This window comes from Ascaphus truei, chromosome 16 (assembly GCF_040206685.1).
Source record: "Ascaphus truei isolate aAscTru1 chromosome 16, aAscTru1.hap1, whole genome shotgun sequence".
Classification (NCBI taxonomy): Eukaryota; Metazoa; Chordata; class Amphibia; order Anura; family Ascaphidae; genus Ascaphus; species Ascaphus truei.
Window position 1 is genome coordinate 51985919 of NC_134498.1, and position 21297 is coordinate 52007215.

The 21297-nt window shown below is 44.6% G+C and overlaps 1 protein-coding gene across 1 annotated transcript in view; it reads right to left on the bottom strand.

The window, feature by feature from the left end:
- Positions 1-21297, bottom strand: part of EDA (ectodysplasin A) — a 138680-nt gene that overhangs the window by 19859 nt on the left and 97524 nt on the right. The window contains exon 3 of the mRNA XM_075573580.1: positions 8780-8803. Coding sequence (XP_075429695.1) covers positions 8780-8803 — 24 coding nt within the window. The remainder of the gene's footprint in view (positions 1-8779; positions 8804-21297) is intronic.

Genomic DNA, 21297 nt, shown 5'->3' on the forward strand with positions numbered 1-21297 from the left:
GGGAGTGGAGGGGAGTGCTGTGATTGGGAACCAAATGAAATGGTGGTCCGACCAGACAACTGGTTCTATTGTTAGGTCAGAGATTTCTAAACCAGTCTGGAAAACAGGATCAAGTGTGTGTCCACTTTTATGGGTAGCAGAGCAAACAAGATGTGTGAGGCCCAGAGCATTCATTGTGAGGAGAACTTGACCATACTGAGAGTTGATCATCGACCCAGGCATTGAAATCCCCCTGATAAGCCATCTGGGGTGCTGCAGGATAGATTGAATATATAGGATCGAATATAAAGGATTGGTATTTTAGTAAGTAGTCTAGTTCATGTTTAATGTATACAACTTGTGAGATACCGCTCACCACAATCTTAGATAATACATAGGAAGCAATATAATTCCAGCTGGTGCAAAGGGTGTAATAGCACTCCACCCTGAGACAAGAGGGATGATTACTATATGCTAATTATTTATTATTATTATTTATTATTAACCCATTGTGTCTCACACTCACGATCGGAACATCTGGTTAGGGGATGTATATTGCTGTATTACTTTGGAGTTATCCCTAGACATCCCTGAACCTAAGTCACCCGTGATATGTGTTTTAAATGATTTTATGGTAGTTTGAGTAAGTGTTACTGCGTCGATTATTCTTATGATTAAAGTATTTATTATTTTTCTTATTTGCATTGGTGGTAACTGTCCTCCCGCAGTGCTGGGAGTGGTTACTTGATGGTACCTTTACAGCCTATTCTATCACATCTCTAGTGGGTATTGGAACCCTGGTTATTACTTTCAGCTTTGCTGTGCAGTGAATGGGGATCTTTTTAGGAGAACTCTTTTTCTCCTTATGTGTTTATGTACTTCATGTTTAATAATTATTTTATATTTAAGGTTTATAGCATAGTCTTATTAGATATTATTTTGATTATTCATCAAATTGGTTAGTAACTATTTTCATTTCTTGATTGTATGATGTGGAAAATCTGACAAAGTTATGGTTTGTATATTATTATTGTGAATGTTCAAGTATATACACAGGAATGGATAGTAAGAAGTCTGTTGAATCAGTATCAGCAGATTCCATTGTTTTGAATGACTTTACCTGGACTCTAGCCTTGGCTATTTAATTTAATTGGCTACTGTGGACCAATCCGGGTCCCCTGATGAAGTCACGAGGCGTGACGAAACGCGTAGGGTCCGTGGTGACGTCATCAAGCACGGGTTTTTGCACAAGGTGTTCCTGGTCTACCCACTTACTCAGCCGTCCAGCCAGCTGATTCCTTCCTTGCCGGCAACTGATAGAAGCAATAGGAAAATACAGAGGCATTGCGAGACGCTGAGGGGCGACACCAGCTCGTGGCAGGAGCTGCATGCGGAGACCATTTGACCAGGTGCACCCTGTATATTCGGGACTCCTCTACCCCCGCTGATGACTCCCTTTAGCGATTTCTCGCGCATGAATGTGTTGCTGTAAGTGCAATTCCTTGGGACTGCTTGTTTTAATAAATGTGCATCAATTTTACACAGTTACATGCTATAGAGCCTGAGCTTCTCTTTGTTTTTTGTTCTTATATTCTACAGTGGGTGGCTATACCACTTTCTTTGAAGCTGCAAAGTGCTCCAAGGATCTGTTTGCTGCAATTTTCACCTCTCTTGAAGTTCACCGAGTGGAACTATTTGGATTTTATCCTTTTGGATTTAAGACACTTGTTTTTCACATTTCACAGTGGTGATTTATAATTTATTTAGTATAGATTATTCATGTTATCACAACCAATGTATTTAGTCATCACTTTAGTATTGCACTATTATCTATTTTATTGCCTTCTAAAGTGCTACATTGTGTGTGATTATATATATATATATATATATATATATATACACACACACACACACACTTGTACCCCGTTATAAGGCGGTCCTCGGGGTCCACCTGATACGACCACGTTATAACCAGGATCACGATAAAAATAAATAAAAAGGCGGCCGCGATCAGAGACTCCGTGTCCGCCGGAGGGGGAGAGCTGGGATAATTCTCCCAGCTCTCCCTGAGCCTGGCGTCACAGCGGCAGCCCCCCACCCCCCCCCACAGCAGCACTTACCCGTGCAGTGCAGGAGAGTGTGTGATGTGTGAGTCGGGGGGGGGGGGGAGCGGGGCCTGTGCCAGGATGTCAGCTGTCTGTCTGTGTGTGTCCCATCCAGGAACCAGCTCCCTTCTCAGCTCCCCCCCAGCGGAGGTACAGGGAGGGAGGGGGAAAGGTGTGTGTGTGTGGTGATGTGCAGGCGGGGGGGGGGGGGTGGGATGTGATGTGCAGGGGGGGGTGGGATGTGATGTGCAGGGGGGGGGGTGATGTGCACGCTTTGGGGGGTGATGTGCAGGCAGGGGGATGGGATGTGCAGGGGAGTATTGTGTCCGTCCAATTTGGCTTTTAAATAACAGGCGCCACGCTCACACTGTGTTATAAGCGGATCGGCGTTTTAGCGGATCGCGCTATAACAGGGTTGAGCTGTGTGTGTGTGTGTGTGTGTGTGTGTATGTATATATATGTATATATATTGTGACAGAAACCAGGGGATGGTAATAAATTCCGTATATAGGGCTCCCAGGATACTAGACAGTTTCTATCCTGTTTGGCCTGGGAGTGCAGCCTTATAATACATGCACTCCATCCCACAGTTTGGCAAGCGCTGGAACTGAGGGATGAGAGATCCAGACCAGAGTTTGTCTGCTGCCTGATTTCTGTCACCTGTCATGCTAATTAGGAATCAGGTATGAAAGACTGATTTCCTGTTTGCTCTGGTCTCCCCACAAGAGCCAGGAGGCTGGAAGGCTGCTGAACTACAGAGGGGAGAAGCCTCTTCCCCAAACAGGTTCAATCTTTCTGTTCATTTGTGTAAGACTGCAAAAGTACCTTGTTTTGTTGTTGGGAGTGGAAAAGCCACTTCCAACCCTGAGTCAGGGATATCTAAGTTAAGTTATCGCTCAGGTGAGCAGCTTTTGTTTTGATCTGTTTTCTGTTGTATGCACTGTGGCAGTCTCAGTGCCTGGGACTGAATAAACCAGGCATAGCCTGTTTAAAGGAACAGTACGTGACGCCTCATCATTTAACCTACCCTAAAAGACCGTGTTCTAAACAGTCCCGGACAAACGACGGAGCCCTGGAGTAAGCCGTTTGTCACATATGGTGGAGAATGCGGGCAGAGCACTAGGGGGTCTGCGGGTTGAAGAACTTTGAAAAAAAAAAAAAAAGTTTTTTCATCCTCTGCAAACAAGATGGAAGACGTGGTGGGTGCGCTGGTACGCAATGTCGCTGCCCAGAAAGACGTGAATGAAACCCAGCAACAGCTGTTAATAGCCCAGCAAGAAACTAATGCAAACCAGCAGCAGACGAATGCAGCCCAGCAACAGCTGCTAATAGCCCAGCAAGAGATTAATGCCAACCAGCAACAGGCGAATGCAAACCAGCAACAGACGAATGAAGCCCTGCAAAACGCGAATGCAAACCAGCAAGAGACAAACCGCTTGCTGAGAGAGGAGCAACAGCGGTTCGCTCAGGGCTTACAGCAGGAACTCGAGATCCTGAGGGGGACTATCAGTAACCTTCCACTGGCAGCGGCAGCCCCAGTTCCGAAAATGACCAGGGCAAGCCACTACCTTCAGAAGATGGGACCCTCGGATGATGTGGAAGCCTATCTTCTCACGTTTGAACGCACGGCACAGAGAGAGGGATGGCCAGAAGCTGAGTGGGCTGGTCTAATCGCACCCTTCCTAAGCGGCGAACCCCAGAAGGCTTACTTTGATCTAGAGCCAGCCGAAGCTAACGTCTATGCAAAATTGAAGTTCGAGATCCTCGCCCGCCTCGGCGTAACCACGGCTGTTCGCGCCCAAAGGTTTCACGCATGGTCCTTCACGATGGATAAAGCCACCCGAAGCCAGATGTATGACCTCATCCACCTCGCCCGGAAGTGGCTACAACCCGAGATCAACTCAGCCAGCCACATCGTGGAACGGTTGGTCATGGACCAGTTCTTGAGGAAACTTCCCTCTGCCTTACGCCGTTGGGTCAGTCGGAGTGACCCCCACAATGCGGATGAGCTTGTGGCCCTCGTAGAAAGGTACAATGCAGCAGAAGAGCACCCGCAACCCACAGTCGTGGAGCAACCCCACTACCCGAGGTTCCAGGACTCTTCCAGAGACGGTAAAAGGGTACCGGGGTTAAGGGGCGCTGAAGAGCGGCGACCACCTTCACGCAGCACCAGCAACAGTGGTTCGCACACTATGGGCAATAGCCAACATGGGGAGCCGGGAAAAGGCTCTAAGTGGGACACAGACTATGTACCTAAATGTGTAAATTGTCATGAGAGGGGCCACACAGCAAAAATCTGCCCACTAAATGATGAGCCCATGCAATGCAACAGCGTGGAACCTTATTCGCTGTTGTCCCAATGTATGGGCCCTAGCCCAGAGGACCCCTTGAATAACCATCTGTGGGCATTTGTAAAGGTTAATGGTAAGAGGGTTCGGGCACTTCTTGACTCTGGGAGCATGGTCACACTAGTGTCCGAATACCTCTTGCCCATTAAGAAGAAACAGGGAAACAGTTCACAAAGAGTGGCAATTTGTTGTATACATGGGGATAATCATGAATATTCCACTGTTGATGTTTTTTTTGAAACAGAGTTTGGTTCTTTAGATTTCAAGGTGGGTATTGTACCCAAACTGGCACATGATGTGTTAATAGGGACCGACTTTCCCCATTTTCTAAAAATGTGGTCCCCCGCTCAGAATAGCGCCCAGAGTTCAATAGCGGACCATAACGAAGTATTAGAAGAAACAAATCCTTTCCCTTTTTCAGAAATGGAGGTTGACGAGGGCCCAAATAAGAAGGGGGAAAAGGAGGAGTGCTGTAAAATTCCCTTCCCCATCACTACTTTGGTAGGGAATACCCCAAATCAAGATGTTGAGCAGACACTTACCACCCCAGAACCGGATAAGACCCTCGCTGACCTAGAGGTCAGTCCTGGGAGTTTTAAGAAGGCCCAGTGGGAGGACCCCACATTAGCGGTAGCAAGGGGAAATATACGGGACCAGAATAGTACTCCTGGCCAACCAGATAGGTCACTTGCTTACCCCTACTTCGAGGTAGAGAACGACCTAGTATATCGGGTTGATAAAAGGAAATCAGTTACAACTAAACAATTGTTGGTACCACGGACATTCCGTAACGTAGTATTACACCTCGCACATAGTCATCCATTGGGGGGACACCTAGGGGTGGAAAAGACAAAAGAAAAGGTTCTCCGAAGCTTCTATTGGCCTGGGGTTCTGGCAGAAATTACGAATTATTGTTCCTCATGCCCAGAATGTCAGATCACCGCCCCGTTCAAGGCGTACCGCAGCCCATTGGTACCCCTTCCCATAATAGAGGTACCATTTGACCGGATTGCTATGGATCTAGTAGGACCCCTAATAAAGTCTGCTAGGGGACATCAGCATATATTGGTAATATTAGATTATGCCACCCGATATCCGGAGGCAGTTCCCCTACGTAGCACCTCAGCTAAAAACATAGCAAAAGAGTTAGTAGTTCTGTTTTCCCGGGTCGGGATTCCTAAAGAGATTCTATCTGACCAGGGAACACCATTTATGTCCCAAGTAACGAAAGAGCTATGTAAACTCCTAAAAATCAAGCATCTCAGAACCTCAGTCTATCATCCACAAACAGATGGTTTAGTGGAAAGGTTCAATAAAACCTTAAAGAGCATGTTACGGCGGGCGGTTGATAAAGATGGGAAAAACTGGGATTGTTTGTTACCGTACCTGTTATTTGCCATTAGGGAAGTTCCCCAATCATCCACAGGCTTCTCCCCGTTTGAACTATTGTATGGCCGACACCCAAGGGGCTTACTGGATATAGCCAAAGAGACTTGGGAACACGAGGTTACCCCTTACAGAAGTGTAATAGAGCATGTTGCCCAGATGCAGGACCGCATTGCTGCAGTCCTACCCATAGTGAGGGAACACATGGAGAAAGCTCAAGAAGCACAGAGGAATACATATAATAAGGGTGCTAGGGTCAGAATTTTTTCTCCAGGTGATAGGGTACTAGTTCTGGTTCCCACCGTGGAGAGTAAATTCCTTGCTAAATGGCATGGGCCATATGAGGTATTGGAAAGAGTGGGAGAAGTAAATTATAAGGTAAGACAGCCAGGTAGGAGGAAACCTGAGCAAATTTACCATATAAACCTACTCAAGCCCTGGAAAGATAGAGAAGTCTTGTTAACCCTAGTACCCCCAGGTCCGTCAGAGAATCAAGAAACTGACCCAGAGGTTAGCATAGCTGAAACCCTGTCCGTTCATCAGAAACGAGAGGTTCAGAATTTAGTGAAAAGAAACAAAGAAATCTTCTCTATACGGCCAGGTAGAACTAGCGTAATTGAACATGATCTAGTCTCTGAACCGGGGGTCCGAGTTAACCTTAAACCGTACCGAATCCCAGAGGCCAAAAGAAAGGCTATAAGTTTAGAGGTTAAAAAAATGCTAAAACTAGGTGTAATTGAGGAATCCCAAAGTGGGTGGAACAGCCCTATAGTCTTAGTCCCAAAGCCAGATGGTACAACAAGGTTTTGTAATGACTACCGGAAACTAAACGCGGTGTCAAAATTTGATACTTATCCTATGCCCAGGGTAGATGAACTTGTAGAGAGACTGGGCAAAGCCCGATATCTCACAACCCTAGACCTAACAAAAGGGTACTGGCAGGTTCCCCTCACAGAAAGGGCAAAAGAAAAGACAGCCTTCTCAACCCCAGACGGCCTCTTTCAGTATAAGGTGTTGCCTTTTGGCTTACATGGAGCTCCCGCCACATTCCAAAGAATGATGGATAAAATTTTAAAACCACATGCTCGGTATGCTGCCGCCTACCTGGATGATGTGGTAATCCATAGTGAAGATTGGCAATCCCACCTTCCAAAGGTCCAAGCTGTGCTTGACGCAGTCCGGTCTGCTGGACTAACTGCTAACCCCGCTAAATGCACTATTGGTCTGGAGGAGGCCAAGTATCTGGGATATTCTATTGGCAGAGGTTTACTCAAACCCCAAACACTCAAAGTGGAGGCGATACAAAATTGGCCAAGGCCAGTTACAAAAAAACAAGTAAGGACCTTTTTGGGGTTAATTGGGTACTATAGAAGGTTTATTCCCAATTTTGCAACTAAGGCAACCCCACTAACTGACCTCACAAAAGCAAGAGGACCGCTAATGGTAAAGTGGTCCCCCGAAACCGAACAGGCCTTTAGAAGCCTGAAAGAAGCTCTCTGTGCCCAACCAGTGTTGGTCACACCTGACTTCTCCAAAGAGTTCGTAGTCCAAACCGACGCATCTGAGGTAGGGCTGGGGGCGGTACTCTCCCAGGAGTCTCAAGGTGAGGAGCACCCCATCCTTTATTTAAGTAGGAAACTAAATCCCCAGGAGAAAAATTACTCCATAGTAGAGAAAGAGTGTCTCGCAATAAAGTGGGCTGTAGAGACGCTCAAATACTACCTGTTGGGGAGAAAATTCCGGTTGGTCACAGATCATGCACCCCTTACCTGGATGTGTCAAAACAGGGAAAAGAATGCTAGAGTGACCAGGTGGTTCCTAAGCCTACAACCCTTTAAATTTTCTGTGGAACACAGGTCAGGGCACAAACATGGCAATGCTGACGGGTTGTCAAGGATGCACTCCCTAATATCCATGGTCGCTCATCCCTCGAGGTCTGAGCTGGGGGGGAGGATATGTGACAGAAACCAGGGGATGGTAATAAATTCCGTATATAGGGCTCCCAGGATACTAGACAGTTTCTATCCTGTTTGGCCTGGGAGTGCAGCCTTATAATACATGCACTCCATCCCACAGTTTGGCAAGCGCTGGAACTGAGGGATGAGAGATCCAGACCAGAGTTTGTCTGCTGCCTGATTTCTGTCACCTGTCATGCTAATTAGGAATCAGGTATGAAAGACTGATTTCCTGTTTGCTCTGGTCTCCCCACAAGAGCCAGGAGGCTGGAAGGCTGCTGAACTACAGAGGGGAGAAGCCTCTTCCCCAAACAGGTTCAATCTTTCTGTTCATTTGTGTAAGACTGCAAAAGTACCTTGTTTTGTTGTTGGGAGTGGAAAAGCCACTTCCAACCCTGAGTCAGGGATATCTAAGTTAAGTTATCGCTCAGGTGAGCAGCTTTTGTTTTGATCTGTTTTCTGTTGTATGCACTGTGGCAGTCTCAGTGCCTGGGACTGAATAAACCAGGCATAGCCTGTTTAAAGGAACAGTACGTGACGCCTCATCATTTAACCTACCCTAAAAGACCGTGTTCTAAACAGTCCCGGACAAACGACGGAGCCCTGGAGTAAGCCGTTTGTCACAATATGTATATATATATATATATGTGTGTGTGTGTGTGTGTGTGTATGTATATATACACATCTATTTCTCTGTATAGATTTACATTTCTCTGAATTTCACGTCCTTTAGCGCATCCCTTGTGTGTGCTAGGTGGAGTGGGACCTACTTACTCCTTCACTTCAACACTCCTGCCCTCACAGAGCTCGGTCTTCTAAGAACGAGAAACATACTATATCTATTGGTACGATGCACCCAGGGGGCCGTTGAAAACAAACATTTTTTTGAAGAATATAAGCATATTTTTTTTATGAAACCAAAAATGGTGTGTTTTTTTTTTTTACATTTGGAAACCAAATCACATAATTAGAAGAAAAGATTTACAGTGAGATTGTTGTAACTTACCTTTTTTCTTGGTTTTGGTTGAACCTGGAAAAGTAATTTCATGAAAAAATTAGTCACCAGGGGTTTACAAGTCTTCTCAACTAAACAAGTTTATGTGGAATATGTACAAATATAATTAGGAAGGAACAGACCTTGATTTAATTAATTCTATAAACCAAAAGCCCAAAGATCTTTGGTTGAACGGTCTGTATAATGCAATGTAGATGCAGTTTATTCCAGACTGTAAGATATGAAAGAGAAAGATACAGGTCACCTCTAATATAAAAGTTTAGTGGCAGCTCCATTGGCAGTCCAAGCCTCATGCATGGGTTTCAGACGTAACATCGGCCAACCCAACACCAGCTATTCTAACTTTCAGAAATCCCGACTACACACGTTAACAAATGTGTGTAAAACTACACCTATGAAGAACCATCATTAAACGTAATCATCTGCTCCAAACCATAAATCCAGCGGCAGGTGTCAATATGCCACTAACCATATTAACTAGCAATATTTGGCCTCACTAAAAATAAATTAAAAATGGGTGCTATAAAATGGAAGTTTGTTATGCTCATGGATGAAACATTCTCATGCCCGTAATATAGTGTGTGCAGCCGTGCGTGCCTGTGCCACAAACTTTTTGTGTGTATGCTGTGAGCGACAGTGAGGTACAGGCATACCCCGGTTTAAGGACACTCACTTTAGGTACACTCGCGAGTAATGACATATCTCCAAATAGGCAAACGGCAGCTCACGCATGCGCCTGTCAGCACGTCCTGAACAGCAATACCGGCTCCCTACCTGTACCGAAGCTGTGCGCAAGCGGGGAGACTATAGAGCCTGTTACAAATGCCTTATTTACACCAGTTATGCACGTATATGATGATTACAGTACAGTACATGCACTGATAAGTGGAAAAAAGGTCATGCATCACTTTTAAGTACATTTTCGCTTTACATACATGTCCAGTTCCATTGCGTACGTTAATGCGGGGTTTGCCTGTACTGTGTGTTTATGTATATGTGTGTGTATGTTAAATACGTTTATAATAAATACGTTGGTAAATAAATTATTTATTAACATTGTACACACACACACACACACACACACACACACACACACACACACACACACATATTTCAGCGGCGGTAGCGGCGTGAAATCTTTCTTTTCCTCATCTTCCCCCCCGTCGGCCGGTTCCACGCTCACTGCAGTGCGCGTGCGCGGTCCTTCTTATAGAAAGGCTGACTAACCATAGCCAACTAAAACTACAATAAGCGCCCTCTATAGAACAGCCCTAAGAGCAGTTCCAGCAGACAGAACAGTCACCCATATGTGCACATGCAGCACCCCGTGACCTAAATAAGGGTTCAAGCAAATCGGAAAGAAGCCTTCTCAATAAATTATAATTCTGTTTTGGGATATGAACCATTATTTTTAGGGAAAAAAAAGGACACATTGTATATTAGAGGGGGCTAAGTATTACATCAAAACAAGGAACAACATTTCAATAATATTGTGTTTTTAGTCATAAAAAAACGTGTGTGTGTGTGCCAACCACGCACATTTTAAGTGAAACTTCTTTGTCTTTTGTCATAGAAATTATATTTGTGATGGTGATGTCTTTAATTAAAAATCAAAACACAGTGTCAAATGACGCAGCGGGTCATGTGACCCCCATGGCGTCATTTGACGCTGTAGGTGGGAGGGCGCGCGAACATGGAGGCAGCGCTGGCACAGTGCCAAAAGATTGCGCACCCCTGTTTTATACAATCCTTTTAAAACTACAAGTTATCATCCTATAGTAATTCTAGCAGAACACACACACAGCAGACCAGAACGTAACCCCGGGATCAGGGCTCCAGACAGGACAAAGCACTTCAATAAATAATTTTTATTGCAGCAAGCACAACACAAAAACACAACTCAGAGCCATCTATACTCACTAAAAACGTGGCATACGGGGGAATCCTAGCTGGCTAGGTGCTGAGCGTCACATTGAAGGCTTACCCAGGGTTTGCGTCCAAACCTCTGTGGTACAATTCGCAGCAGTCCCCTTTCTCATCTCCCGCTGAAAAGTCCCGCTCTCCGCTTCTCCGGCTCAGCCGCAGTCCCGTAGCAAAAACGACGGTGACATTTCCCGCTGGGAAAGCACTCAGCCTCGGAGCACACCTCTTAGTTCACCTCCCGGTCTGGCTCCGAATGAGCTGCGAAGCACTGATCTGTTCCCCTTAGGCTACACTTATAGTGCCTGCGACGGTCGCTGGAAAATCAAATAGAGATGACTTCCAGTGATCGCACGCGATGGCGGCAATGCATTTGTTTTGCCGTGACGTCGTGTCGCTGTTGCCGGCACTATAAGCGCAGCCGTACATAGCTTCCCTGCGGCCATAAGAAGGCATGGTAGCTGGTGACCAATAAGGCTGCGCTTATATTGCCGGCTACGTATGACGTCACCCGTCTCCATAGACCTTGCGAAAGTTGTAATTTGAGATTGGGAGACAGTCATTGCTACAAGGGGAGTGACGTCAGGCAAGGGAGAAGGGCGGAGACAAGAGCTGAACGGAGAGGCGGTGTAATTTCTGTTTGTATGCTGAATTTACTTTAAATTACGGGAGATTTACTATTTTAAAGTTGTAGTGTTTCACTTGACAGACGCGCAATCACGCACAGGGCCGCCAACAGAAATCATGGGGCCCAGGACAAATGAAAGGAGCAGCCCCCAACCCATAGCGCACCCCCCCAACCCATAGCGCACCCCCCCCAATCCATAGCGCACCCCCCCCAATCCATAGCGCACCCCCCCAACCCATAGCGCACCCCCCCCCAACCCATAGCGCACCTACCACAGAATTTTTTTTTAGCGCGCAACTTTTACTTAATCCCCAATACATATAAGAATACACCCCCCCAATACATATACAAATATACCCCAACCCCCCCAATACATATACAAATATACCCCAACCCCCCCAATACATATACAAATATACCCCCACCCCCCCAATACATATACAAATATACCCCCACCCCCCCAATACATATACAAATATACCCCAACCCCCCCAATACATATACAAATATACCCCAACCCCCCCCAATACATATACAAATATACCCCAACCTCCCCAATACATATACAAATATACCCCAACCCCCCCAATACATATACAAATATACCCAAACCCCCCCAATACATATACAAATATACCCAAACCCCCCCAATACATATACAAATATACCCAAACCCCCCCAATACATATACAAATATACCCAAACCCCCCCAATACATATACAAATATACCCAAACCCCCCCAATACATATACAAATATACCCAAACCCCCCCAATACATATACAAATATACCCAAACCCCCCCAATACATATACAAATATACCCAAACCCCCCCAATACATATACAAATATACCCAAACCCCCCCAATACATATACAAATATACCCCAACCCCAATACATATACAAATATACCCAAACCCCCCCAATACATATACAAATATACCCCAACCCCCCCAAGACGGCCTCCCCGGCCGGCCGGATATCTGGGAGCAGCGCCTGTGATGGTGAAGGGGTTAACCAGGCTTTATAATAAAGGTCAAGCCCACTTGGTTAACCCTGACCCGTATGTTAGGGTCTTAGTGTCGAAAATTTCTTACTGCAACTGTATACTAATTTTGCGACAAAAAAGAGAAACACAGCGCACGAGTCTCATTGGGCAGCCAAGTAATTATATTGTGACAATATTAAAATGTAAATGATTGCACGTATAAGATAAATCATAAAAGCAGGACATGTTTAGGGTACATGTTACTACTCTGGAGATTGACGGCTTGCTTGGTGAGGATCCCTCAGCATGTACTCCTTCTGCTCCGGGAGCAGCAAGAGTATCCAATCATAGGCAGCAATGCTCATAGCGGCAAAATCATAGCAATAGCCACTAGCCTCAGTACAAATACACACAAACACATGGAAACCGCAAGCCCTATTCATGTGACCCTCAATGAGAAAATAATCGTAACACCTGAATGGCAATGCGGCGGTATACAACCAGTTTCCACGAGGGTAGGGGCGGTTCATCACGTTCCTCCGCAGACGTCAACGCGATGACGCCATGACCAACGAACGTTGCACGCTAGGGATAGGCGCTTTGTCAAGGTCGGAGTCCTACCTTACACTTTTATTCTGCTAAAATGTCAAGGTCTTTTTGGTGATGAGGGATAGAATGAGAACTTGTACTTTAGTCCCACTAGCCAGATGCGTCCCACTCTGCAAAACCAGACTTTAACAAAACCTCACAGTCTTATATATAACTGGAGCAGCCCCTGAACCCTTATACTGGGTTCAGGGTGATCTGGGCTTTAACTGGGCATCCCCCTCTTATACTGGGGACCCTTTTACCGATCAGGGACACCTCACATCCCTTTGCCCCTTTTACCTTTCTGGTCTGTGCTGAAGCAGGGAACCCTTAGTGGCGAGTCGCTAAACTGTTTTCAAGGCAGGATTTTGAACGGGGGTGATGTATCTATATGTCCCCAGGAATCTGACCTGATTCCCGGATACATTTTTGGGGTATCCAGAAACTCTGAACCCCGGCTACTTAGACACAATGTGACAAAATTTTCTCCACAACCCCCCCCCCCCCCCCCTGAAACTCATACCACAGCAATCTCTGCTTGCTGGCACTCGTGGAAAGGTAAAAACACCTCAAATATTTTATTGCCGCACGTTACAGGTTATGCATATACAACCCCTGAGCTCAAGAGCGGACACTATAAACCCAACACCCGGATCAGGGGGTAACCAAACGGGATTAACCCTTTATTTGATAGCTTGGCTACCCCTTACCATCACAGCAGCGCCCACCATAGGGACTCTGCGACAGCTTCCCCTGGCCGATACCATCTCTGGGAGCAGCGCCCACCAGACGGGCACCGGCTGACAGGATATCTGTCACTGGGTGGGCGCCGCTCTAGCCAAATGCTCCGCTTTTTGGGAGGCCCCCCTGCCCATGACACAGTCCTTTGTCCCTGCACCACTCCTCCCCCCCCCCCCAGCCGCAGCCTTTTTCTCCGGACACGCTGCTGCACAGGGTCTCGCAGCCCCGCATGTCCCGAGACTGGGGCTCGGCTTTATGTGGGTATCAGTACTACAGGGTGTACAAGGGGCTGCACAGTATCTTAAACTCGGGGAGCTGTGGCGCCTGGTGGACAGGTGAGCCCCAGGTAAAGATAGGCAGTGGCCGGGCGTACCCTTTATTATACTTGTCCCTGGGCCACTTTCCGGCACACACATTTTAAAGCCAGTCACAATTAACCGCATTATTTTATATCATTTATAACCACAACAAATTGTACAAACTGTGCGACAAGGACGGCTCTCAGTGGTGGCTCGGTATCGGATTACGTAATATGTAAGTGAGGTAAGAGTGCTGCAGTGATGCTAAGCCGCAGGGAACGGACCAAAATGTGTCAGTGAGGTGGCTGCATAACACTGATTTAACATCAATATTTCTCTGATGTTGAAAACCTGTCAATGTTTAACAGAAGTTTTGTACTAGCGGGAATCAAAGGAACGCATTTTTAAAAAGAGTATGATTTTCAACCATCTAACGAAATTTTCCATACAGACAAAAAAACATTTCTCTCCATCTGTGAGCTAGTCTGTAATAATATTGTGCGAGTAGCTCAGTAAACAGAGCAGAACCAATTGGTGATCACTCGTTGTGTGAAACCGGTTCAGGACTGTGCAGTCTTCAAGTATGTGTTCTTATTAGCAAGGATATAGTCCAGTGGGTCCCTTTTCTATTTGGAGTCTTCTTCAAGAATGAATTCATGATGAAGAACTTATCACATTCTACCAATCTGTCCCCACTTTCACTACGGTTCCTGTAACCGTACTTCCCAACGGATGCTCCGGCTTTCTGCTGGCCACCAATCTGTGCATTGAAATCTCGAAAGATAATTGTAAAGTGAAAATCACCGTAAGTGGAAGACTTCTACCATGAAAATCCCCGTAAGTGGAAGACTTCTACCATGAAAATCACCGTAAGTGGAAGACTTCTACCATGAAAATCACCGTAAGTGGAAGACTTCTACCATGAAAATCATTGTAAGTGGAAGACTTCTACCATGAAAATCACCGTAAGTGGAAGACTTCTACCATGAAAATCACCGTAAGTGGAAGACTTCTACCATGAAAATCACCGTAAGTGGAAGACTTCTACCATGAAAATCACCGTAAGTGGAAGACTTCTACCATGAAAATCACCGTAAGTGGAAGACTTCTACCATGAAAATCCCCGTAAGTGGAAGACTTCTACCATGAAAATCACCGTAAGTGGAAGACTTCTACCATGAAAATCCCCGTAAGTGGAAGACTTCTACCATGAAAATCACCGTAAGTGGAAGACTTCTACCATGAAAATCACCGTAAGTGGAAGACTTCTACCATGAAAATCATTGTAAGTGGAAGACTTCTACCATGAAAATCACCGTAAGTGGAAGACTTCTACCATGAAAATCACCGTAAGTGGAAGACTTCTACCATGAAAATCACCGTAAGTGGAAGACTTCTACCATGAAAATCACCGTAAGTGGAAGACTTTTACCATGAAAATCACCGTAAGTGGAAGACTTCTACCATGAAAATCACCGTAAGTGGAAGACTTCTACCATGAAAATCACCGTAAGTGGAAGACTTCTACCATGAAAATCACCGTAAGTGGAAGACTTCTACCATGAAAATCACCGTAAGTGGAAGACTTCTACCATGAAAATCACCGTAAGTGGAAGACTTCTACCATGAAAATCCCCGTAAGTGGAAGACTTCTACCATGAAAATCATTGTAAGTGGAAGACTTCTACCATGAAAATCACCGTAAGTGGAAGACTTCTACCATGAAAATCACCGTAAGTGGAAGACTTCTACCATGAAAATCACCGTAAGTGGAAGACTTCTACCATGAAAATCATTGTAAGTGGAAGACTTCTACCATGAAAATCACCGTAAGTGGAAGACTTCTACCATGAAAATCACCGTAAGTGGAAGACTTCTACCATGAAAATCAACCAGCTCACTGTGTGTGTCCGTGTGACTTAATGTTGGTGAATACACTAGGATAATTAGAAGCCTATATCAGTCAACTAAATTAAAATTCGTGCTGCCCTTTCCATTTTGCTTTCATACTCCCCTATGTTGTTTCACCATCTGGTTAATGCGGTTCCTTCCTTATCGGTACCTCTGTAACAGAATAGCTGTCCGCTGGAGCTTAATGAGGCCTTTATCTTTTCTTCTTACTTCACGAAGTCCAACAATATCCCATTTTGTCTTTTCAAACTGGTCTCACAGGTCTTTGAATACTGCTTCACCCAAATCCAGCAGTTCTAGGTAGTCACGTGCACACAGTTAATTTTGGTGACACACCTTCACGAGCCTTTCAATTTGGGAAAACTCGTGAAAAAAACCTCTTTATTCTGTTTCCCATTAATGTTTTATTATATTATCCTTATATTGCACATGTTGTTCCCTGGCTAACCATCAAGCTGTGGGCTACTACTGTACCATGACAAATACATGGCTGGCACTTTACAAAAATATAGTTATAAAGTAACAAACTGTTCTAGGTCTCTTAGCAGAAGGCTGAAAGTTACAGATTACAGTATGCACTTAAAGTTTGTTATCCACATTCTGTTCTTAATGTTTCATTGGATACAGACGATCACATAAGATAGTTAGGAAGTGGGAAGCAAATATTTCTGTTTAATTTGTACAATGGACAGGTACGTGACATGACGACTCTTCTGCTTCTCCTTACATCACAGCCCTAATTTCTCGCTATACACTATCCGGACGCTTGAATTCTGCTCAAGGATGTCTTCTCTCTACCCTTTTGGTACCTAAAGCCTTCTCCCGCCTTAAGCCCTTCTCACCGACTGCCCCGCACCTCTGGAATGCCCTTCCCATCAATATCCGACTAGCACCCTCTCTATCCACCTTTAGCCACACTTGCTTAAAGGAAGCATATGAGTAGCTCCATGGTTGATAATTAACACTTCATACATAAACTTTGGCCCCCTGCAGAAGCAATTACCAAAACGCCCTCCTACTGTCTCTGTATGTTCCTCCTACCTACCAATTAGATTGTAAGCTCTTCAGAGCAGGGACGCCTTTTCCGAAATGTTACTTTTATGTCTGAAGCGCTTATTTCCATGATTTATTTATGATTGTCACGTGTATTACTGCTGTGAAGCGCTATGTACATTAATGGCGCTATATAAAAAGACACCTGATAAAGAACTGAGTGAAGTTCGAAACGTGTGTGCCACCGAGAGAATAAATTCTTTTTTGCAAATCTGAAGTGCCCTGGATCCTCTACTTACTTACATGTATCCTGAGAATACACCAGACAGGTTTCTTCCTGAACCACGGAGCACCGGTACTTTAAACGCAAGTATATTGCTAACATTATAGCATTTAAGGTGTGCAAGACTAAAACCTCTGACTATATAAAGACGTACATACAATCATGGCGTGCTAAGCTAACATTGGAGAGTATTTTGCATATGTTCCTTCATATAGCACAGTCGGTATTTCCTGTGCTGTATAAGGCCGTGTTTATAGTGGCGCGGCCGCTGCACGAAGGAAAAATAATCATTTGTAGCTTAAAAATTCTGCCGCAGCCACTATGGCCGCCCTCGTTGACTGCCACAAATTTGTTCTCATGGCGCGCTGGTGCGGTCACTATAATCACAGCCTAAGGCATCAATAGGAGCCGGTTTAAATCTGAACATGACGAGAATTTAGGGTTCTTTAAAACCAGGGGTGCACAACATTTTCTGGGGGTGCAGCGCATACAGAGTCCCCGCGCTCTTCCCCAAAGCATTTAAATTAAATGCCGGGGGAGCATGCATGAGGCCGCCCTGCAACTGCCTTACCTGGTCTCCGGCGACAGCGTCAAATGGTGCCGCGGGGTCACATGACGTTGTGACGGCAGAAATGCCGACAAACAGGTAAGGAGGGGGCTGGGGGAGGGAGGGGGAGAGCAGGCAGGGGGAGGGAGGGGGAAGAGGGGGCTGGGGAGGGAGGGGGAGAGCAGGCAGGGGAAGGGAGGGGGAGAGCAGGCAGGGGGAGGAGGGGGCTGGGGGAGGTTGGGGGAAGAGGGGGCTGGGGGAGAGCAGGCAGGGGGGTGCAGATGGAACGTTTTGTGCATCTCCTGCTCTAAACTGTGGGAGAACTATTACATTGGCCATGTCAGACGTGAGAGTATGCGGGGCACATATTCCTGCCAAATCTAACTACTTTGGGGTAGATCCTCACAGGTCAGTTTAATACCACATTGGCCCCCATACAGTGCTATGTTTTTTTTCTAAAAATGTCCTTCCACAAACTGTCCTCGTATTATATGTGCAGCCTAACCCCTTTTATTTTTCATGTTGAACACCTTCAAAACCATATTATGTGCGAGGCCGCACTATATGCGGGCCAATACGGCACTTAACGATGCGTTAACTTCAGTTAATGCATCGTTAAATACTAACCGGGATCTTCAGACCTCGGTAACGATGCGTTAAGTGCTGTTTTTAGCTGTAATGAACTCTTGCGTTACTATAACAGACATTCGAACTAATGATATACAAGACGTGTTCCCTCCAACAACGCATATCCTCGGAGCTCCATTACTTACGTCACTGCGTTAACTTAACGTTAGGCCATAGCAAAAAGGCGGCGTTACATGCAGACACGGAAATACTATAGGTCTTTTACAGGGTCTGGATAAGTGTAAGACCACAGTGAGGTAATAATAATAATATTATAGTATAGTGGGATTTAACATGTTACAGGGTCTGGATAAGTGTAAGATCAGTGAGGTAGTAATAATAATATTATAGTATAGTGAGATTTAACATGTTACAGGGTCTGGATAAGTGTAAGATCACAGTGAGGTAGTAATAATAATATTATAGTATAGTGGGATTTAACATGTTACAGGGTCTGGATAAGTGTAAGATCACAGTGAGGTAGTAATAATAATATTATAGTATAGTGGGATTTAACATGTTACAGGGTCTGGATAAGTGTAAGATCACAGTGAGGTAGTAATAATAATATTGTAGTATAGTGGGATTTAACATGTTACAGGGCCTGGATAAGTGTAAGATCACAGTGAGGTAGTAATAATAATATTGTAGTATAGTGGGATTTAACATGTTACAGGGTCTGGATAAGTGTAAGATCACAGTGAGGTAGTAATAATAATATTGTAGTATAGTGGGATTTAACATGTTACAGGGTCTGGATAAGTGTAAGATCACAGTGAGGTAGTAATAATAATATTGTAGTATAGTGGGATTTAACATGTTACAGGGTCTGGATAAGTGTAAGATCACAGTGAGGTAGTAATAATAATATTGTAGTATAGTGGGATTTAACATGTTACAGGGTCTGGATAAGTGTAAGATCACAGTGAGGTAGTAATAATAATATTGTAGTATAGTGGGATTTAACATGTTACAGGGTCTGGATAAGTGTAAGATCACAGTGAGGTAGTAATAATAATATTGTAGTATATTAGGATTTAACATGTTACAGGGTCTGGATAAGTGTAAGATCACAGTGAGGTAGTAATAATAATATTATAGTATAGTGGGATTTAACATGTTACAGGGTCTGGATAAGTGTAAGATCACAGTGAGGTAGTAATAATAATATTATAGTATAGTGGGATTTAACATGTTACAGGGTCTGGATAAGTGTAAGATCACAGTGAGGTAGTAATAATAATATTATAGTATAGTGGGATTTAACATGTTACAGGGTCTGGATAAGTGTAAGATCACAGTGAGGTAGTAATAATAATATTGTAGTATAGTGGGATTTAACATGTTACAGGGTCTGGATAAGTGTAAGATCACAGTGAGGTAGTAATAATAATATTGTAGTATATTAGGATTTAACATGTTACAGGGTCTGGATAAGTGTAAGATCACAGTGAGGTAGTAATAATAATATTGTAGTATATTAGGATTTAACATGCTGCTGTTACAGGTTCTTTTCCTCTCCGTTTTTTTTTTTGTTTTTTTTTTAAACTTTAAAACAACTGTTCCGGAATCTGAAAGAAGTAACGCCATCTTTGGGTGACATGCGTAACGCCATGTTATTTGAAGCAAACGCAAGTAACCATTTATTTGACATGGCGTTTAGCATATGCTTATCAGATATTGAATAACCATAGTTTTTGCATGTATTTAGCTTTGAGGATACCTGTTAAACTTAGGGAAGCCAACGGACTTTACCGGGCCAGATTTAACAGCAAGGGGTTTCAGCCTGTTTTCTATCGGGGCACCCCTAACCACAGTGCTCAGCTGCTGAGGCACACATACAACAGGACAGGGTCACAGAAAACACAGGACAAAGAGTCACAGGAGACAGACTGCTGTGGGCCAGTCACAGGAGTCCGAGGCGGCTGGGGAGTCACAGAAAACACACACACACACACACACACACACACATACACATACACACATACATACACATACATACACACATACATACACACATACACACACACACACACTTACATACACACACACACACACACCTCTGTATTGCCCATGCTGCTTCCTCCTCTGCTTGGCAACACACCACAGGCTCTAGAGGAAACTGCCCTACTCTGAGAGATGGGGGAAATCCCGGGGGGACCCCCTGAACCTCTCACAGAACCCCAGGGTGCCAAGGAACCCCGGGTGGGAAACACGGGCCTAGGTAAAGTTACAGGGCAATAATATGGAAGCACGGGAAGAAGAAACGATATAACTGCAAGACAGGCCTTTTAATCCAATATACCAGCCACGAATAGAACTATTGGGAGCAACAGTAACAAAAAACAGCCATAGCATGTACCTTCCAGCCTGCACACTCCAGTGACTGAGCATAAAGCAGCAAACACAGCATGGCATTTATTTGTTTTATTTTAAATAAATGGGTCCTGTATATTAGGTAATAGCAACGATTTTTAATGGTTTTATTCAACTCTCAATGCCATTTTTTTTTTGCACTTTAAAGCATCCTCTGATTCCTATAGCAGGTTTAGCCACCTCCCAAGCAGTGCAAGATCTTTGCAACACTTCCTGTTCGGGATAATTTGTTGCCAATGTTCCCAGCAGTTTGAGCTGTAAAATGTAACTATAGATAATGTTACCATAGTAATATAAGGAAACATTGTAGCTGCTGAGTTACACTGACTGAAGGATTGATTGAAACTGAAAGGCGGCCATTTCGTGAACCCTGGGAAGCAGGATTTTGCTGATCGATCATTGGAGAACGAATCAGCAGCTTAGGTACTTCATTCTCAATAAAGGTAATTAAAAGCTGCATATATAAAGACAAAAAAGTTAAAAGAAAAATAAAAAAAATGTAGGAGCGCGTGGCATGCCTCTTTACATGGGCAAAAATCCAAAGTATGTTGAGACATGTGACGAGGAGAGGCGCGTAACATTGAGCCTGGCGCGCTTTCTTTTGATG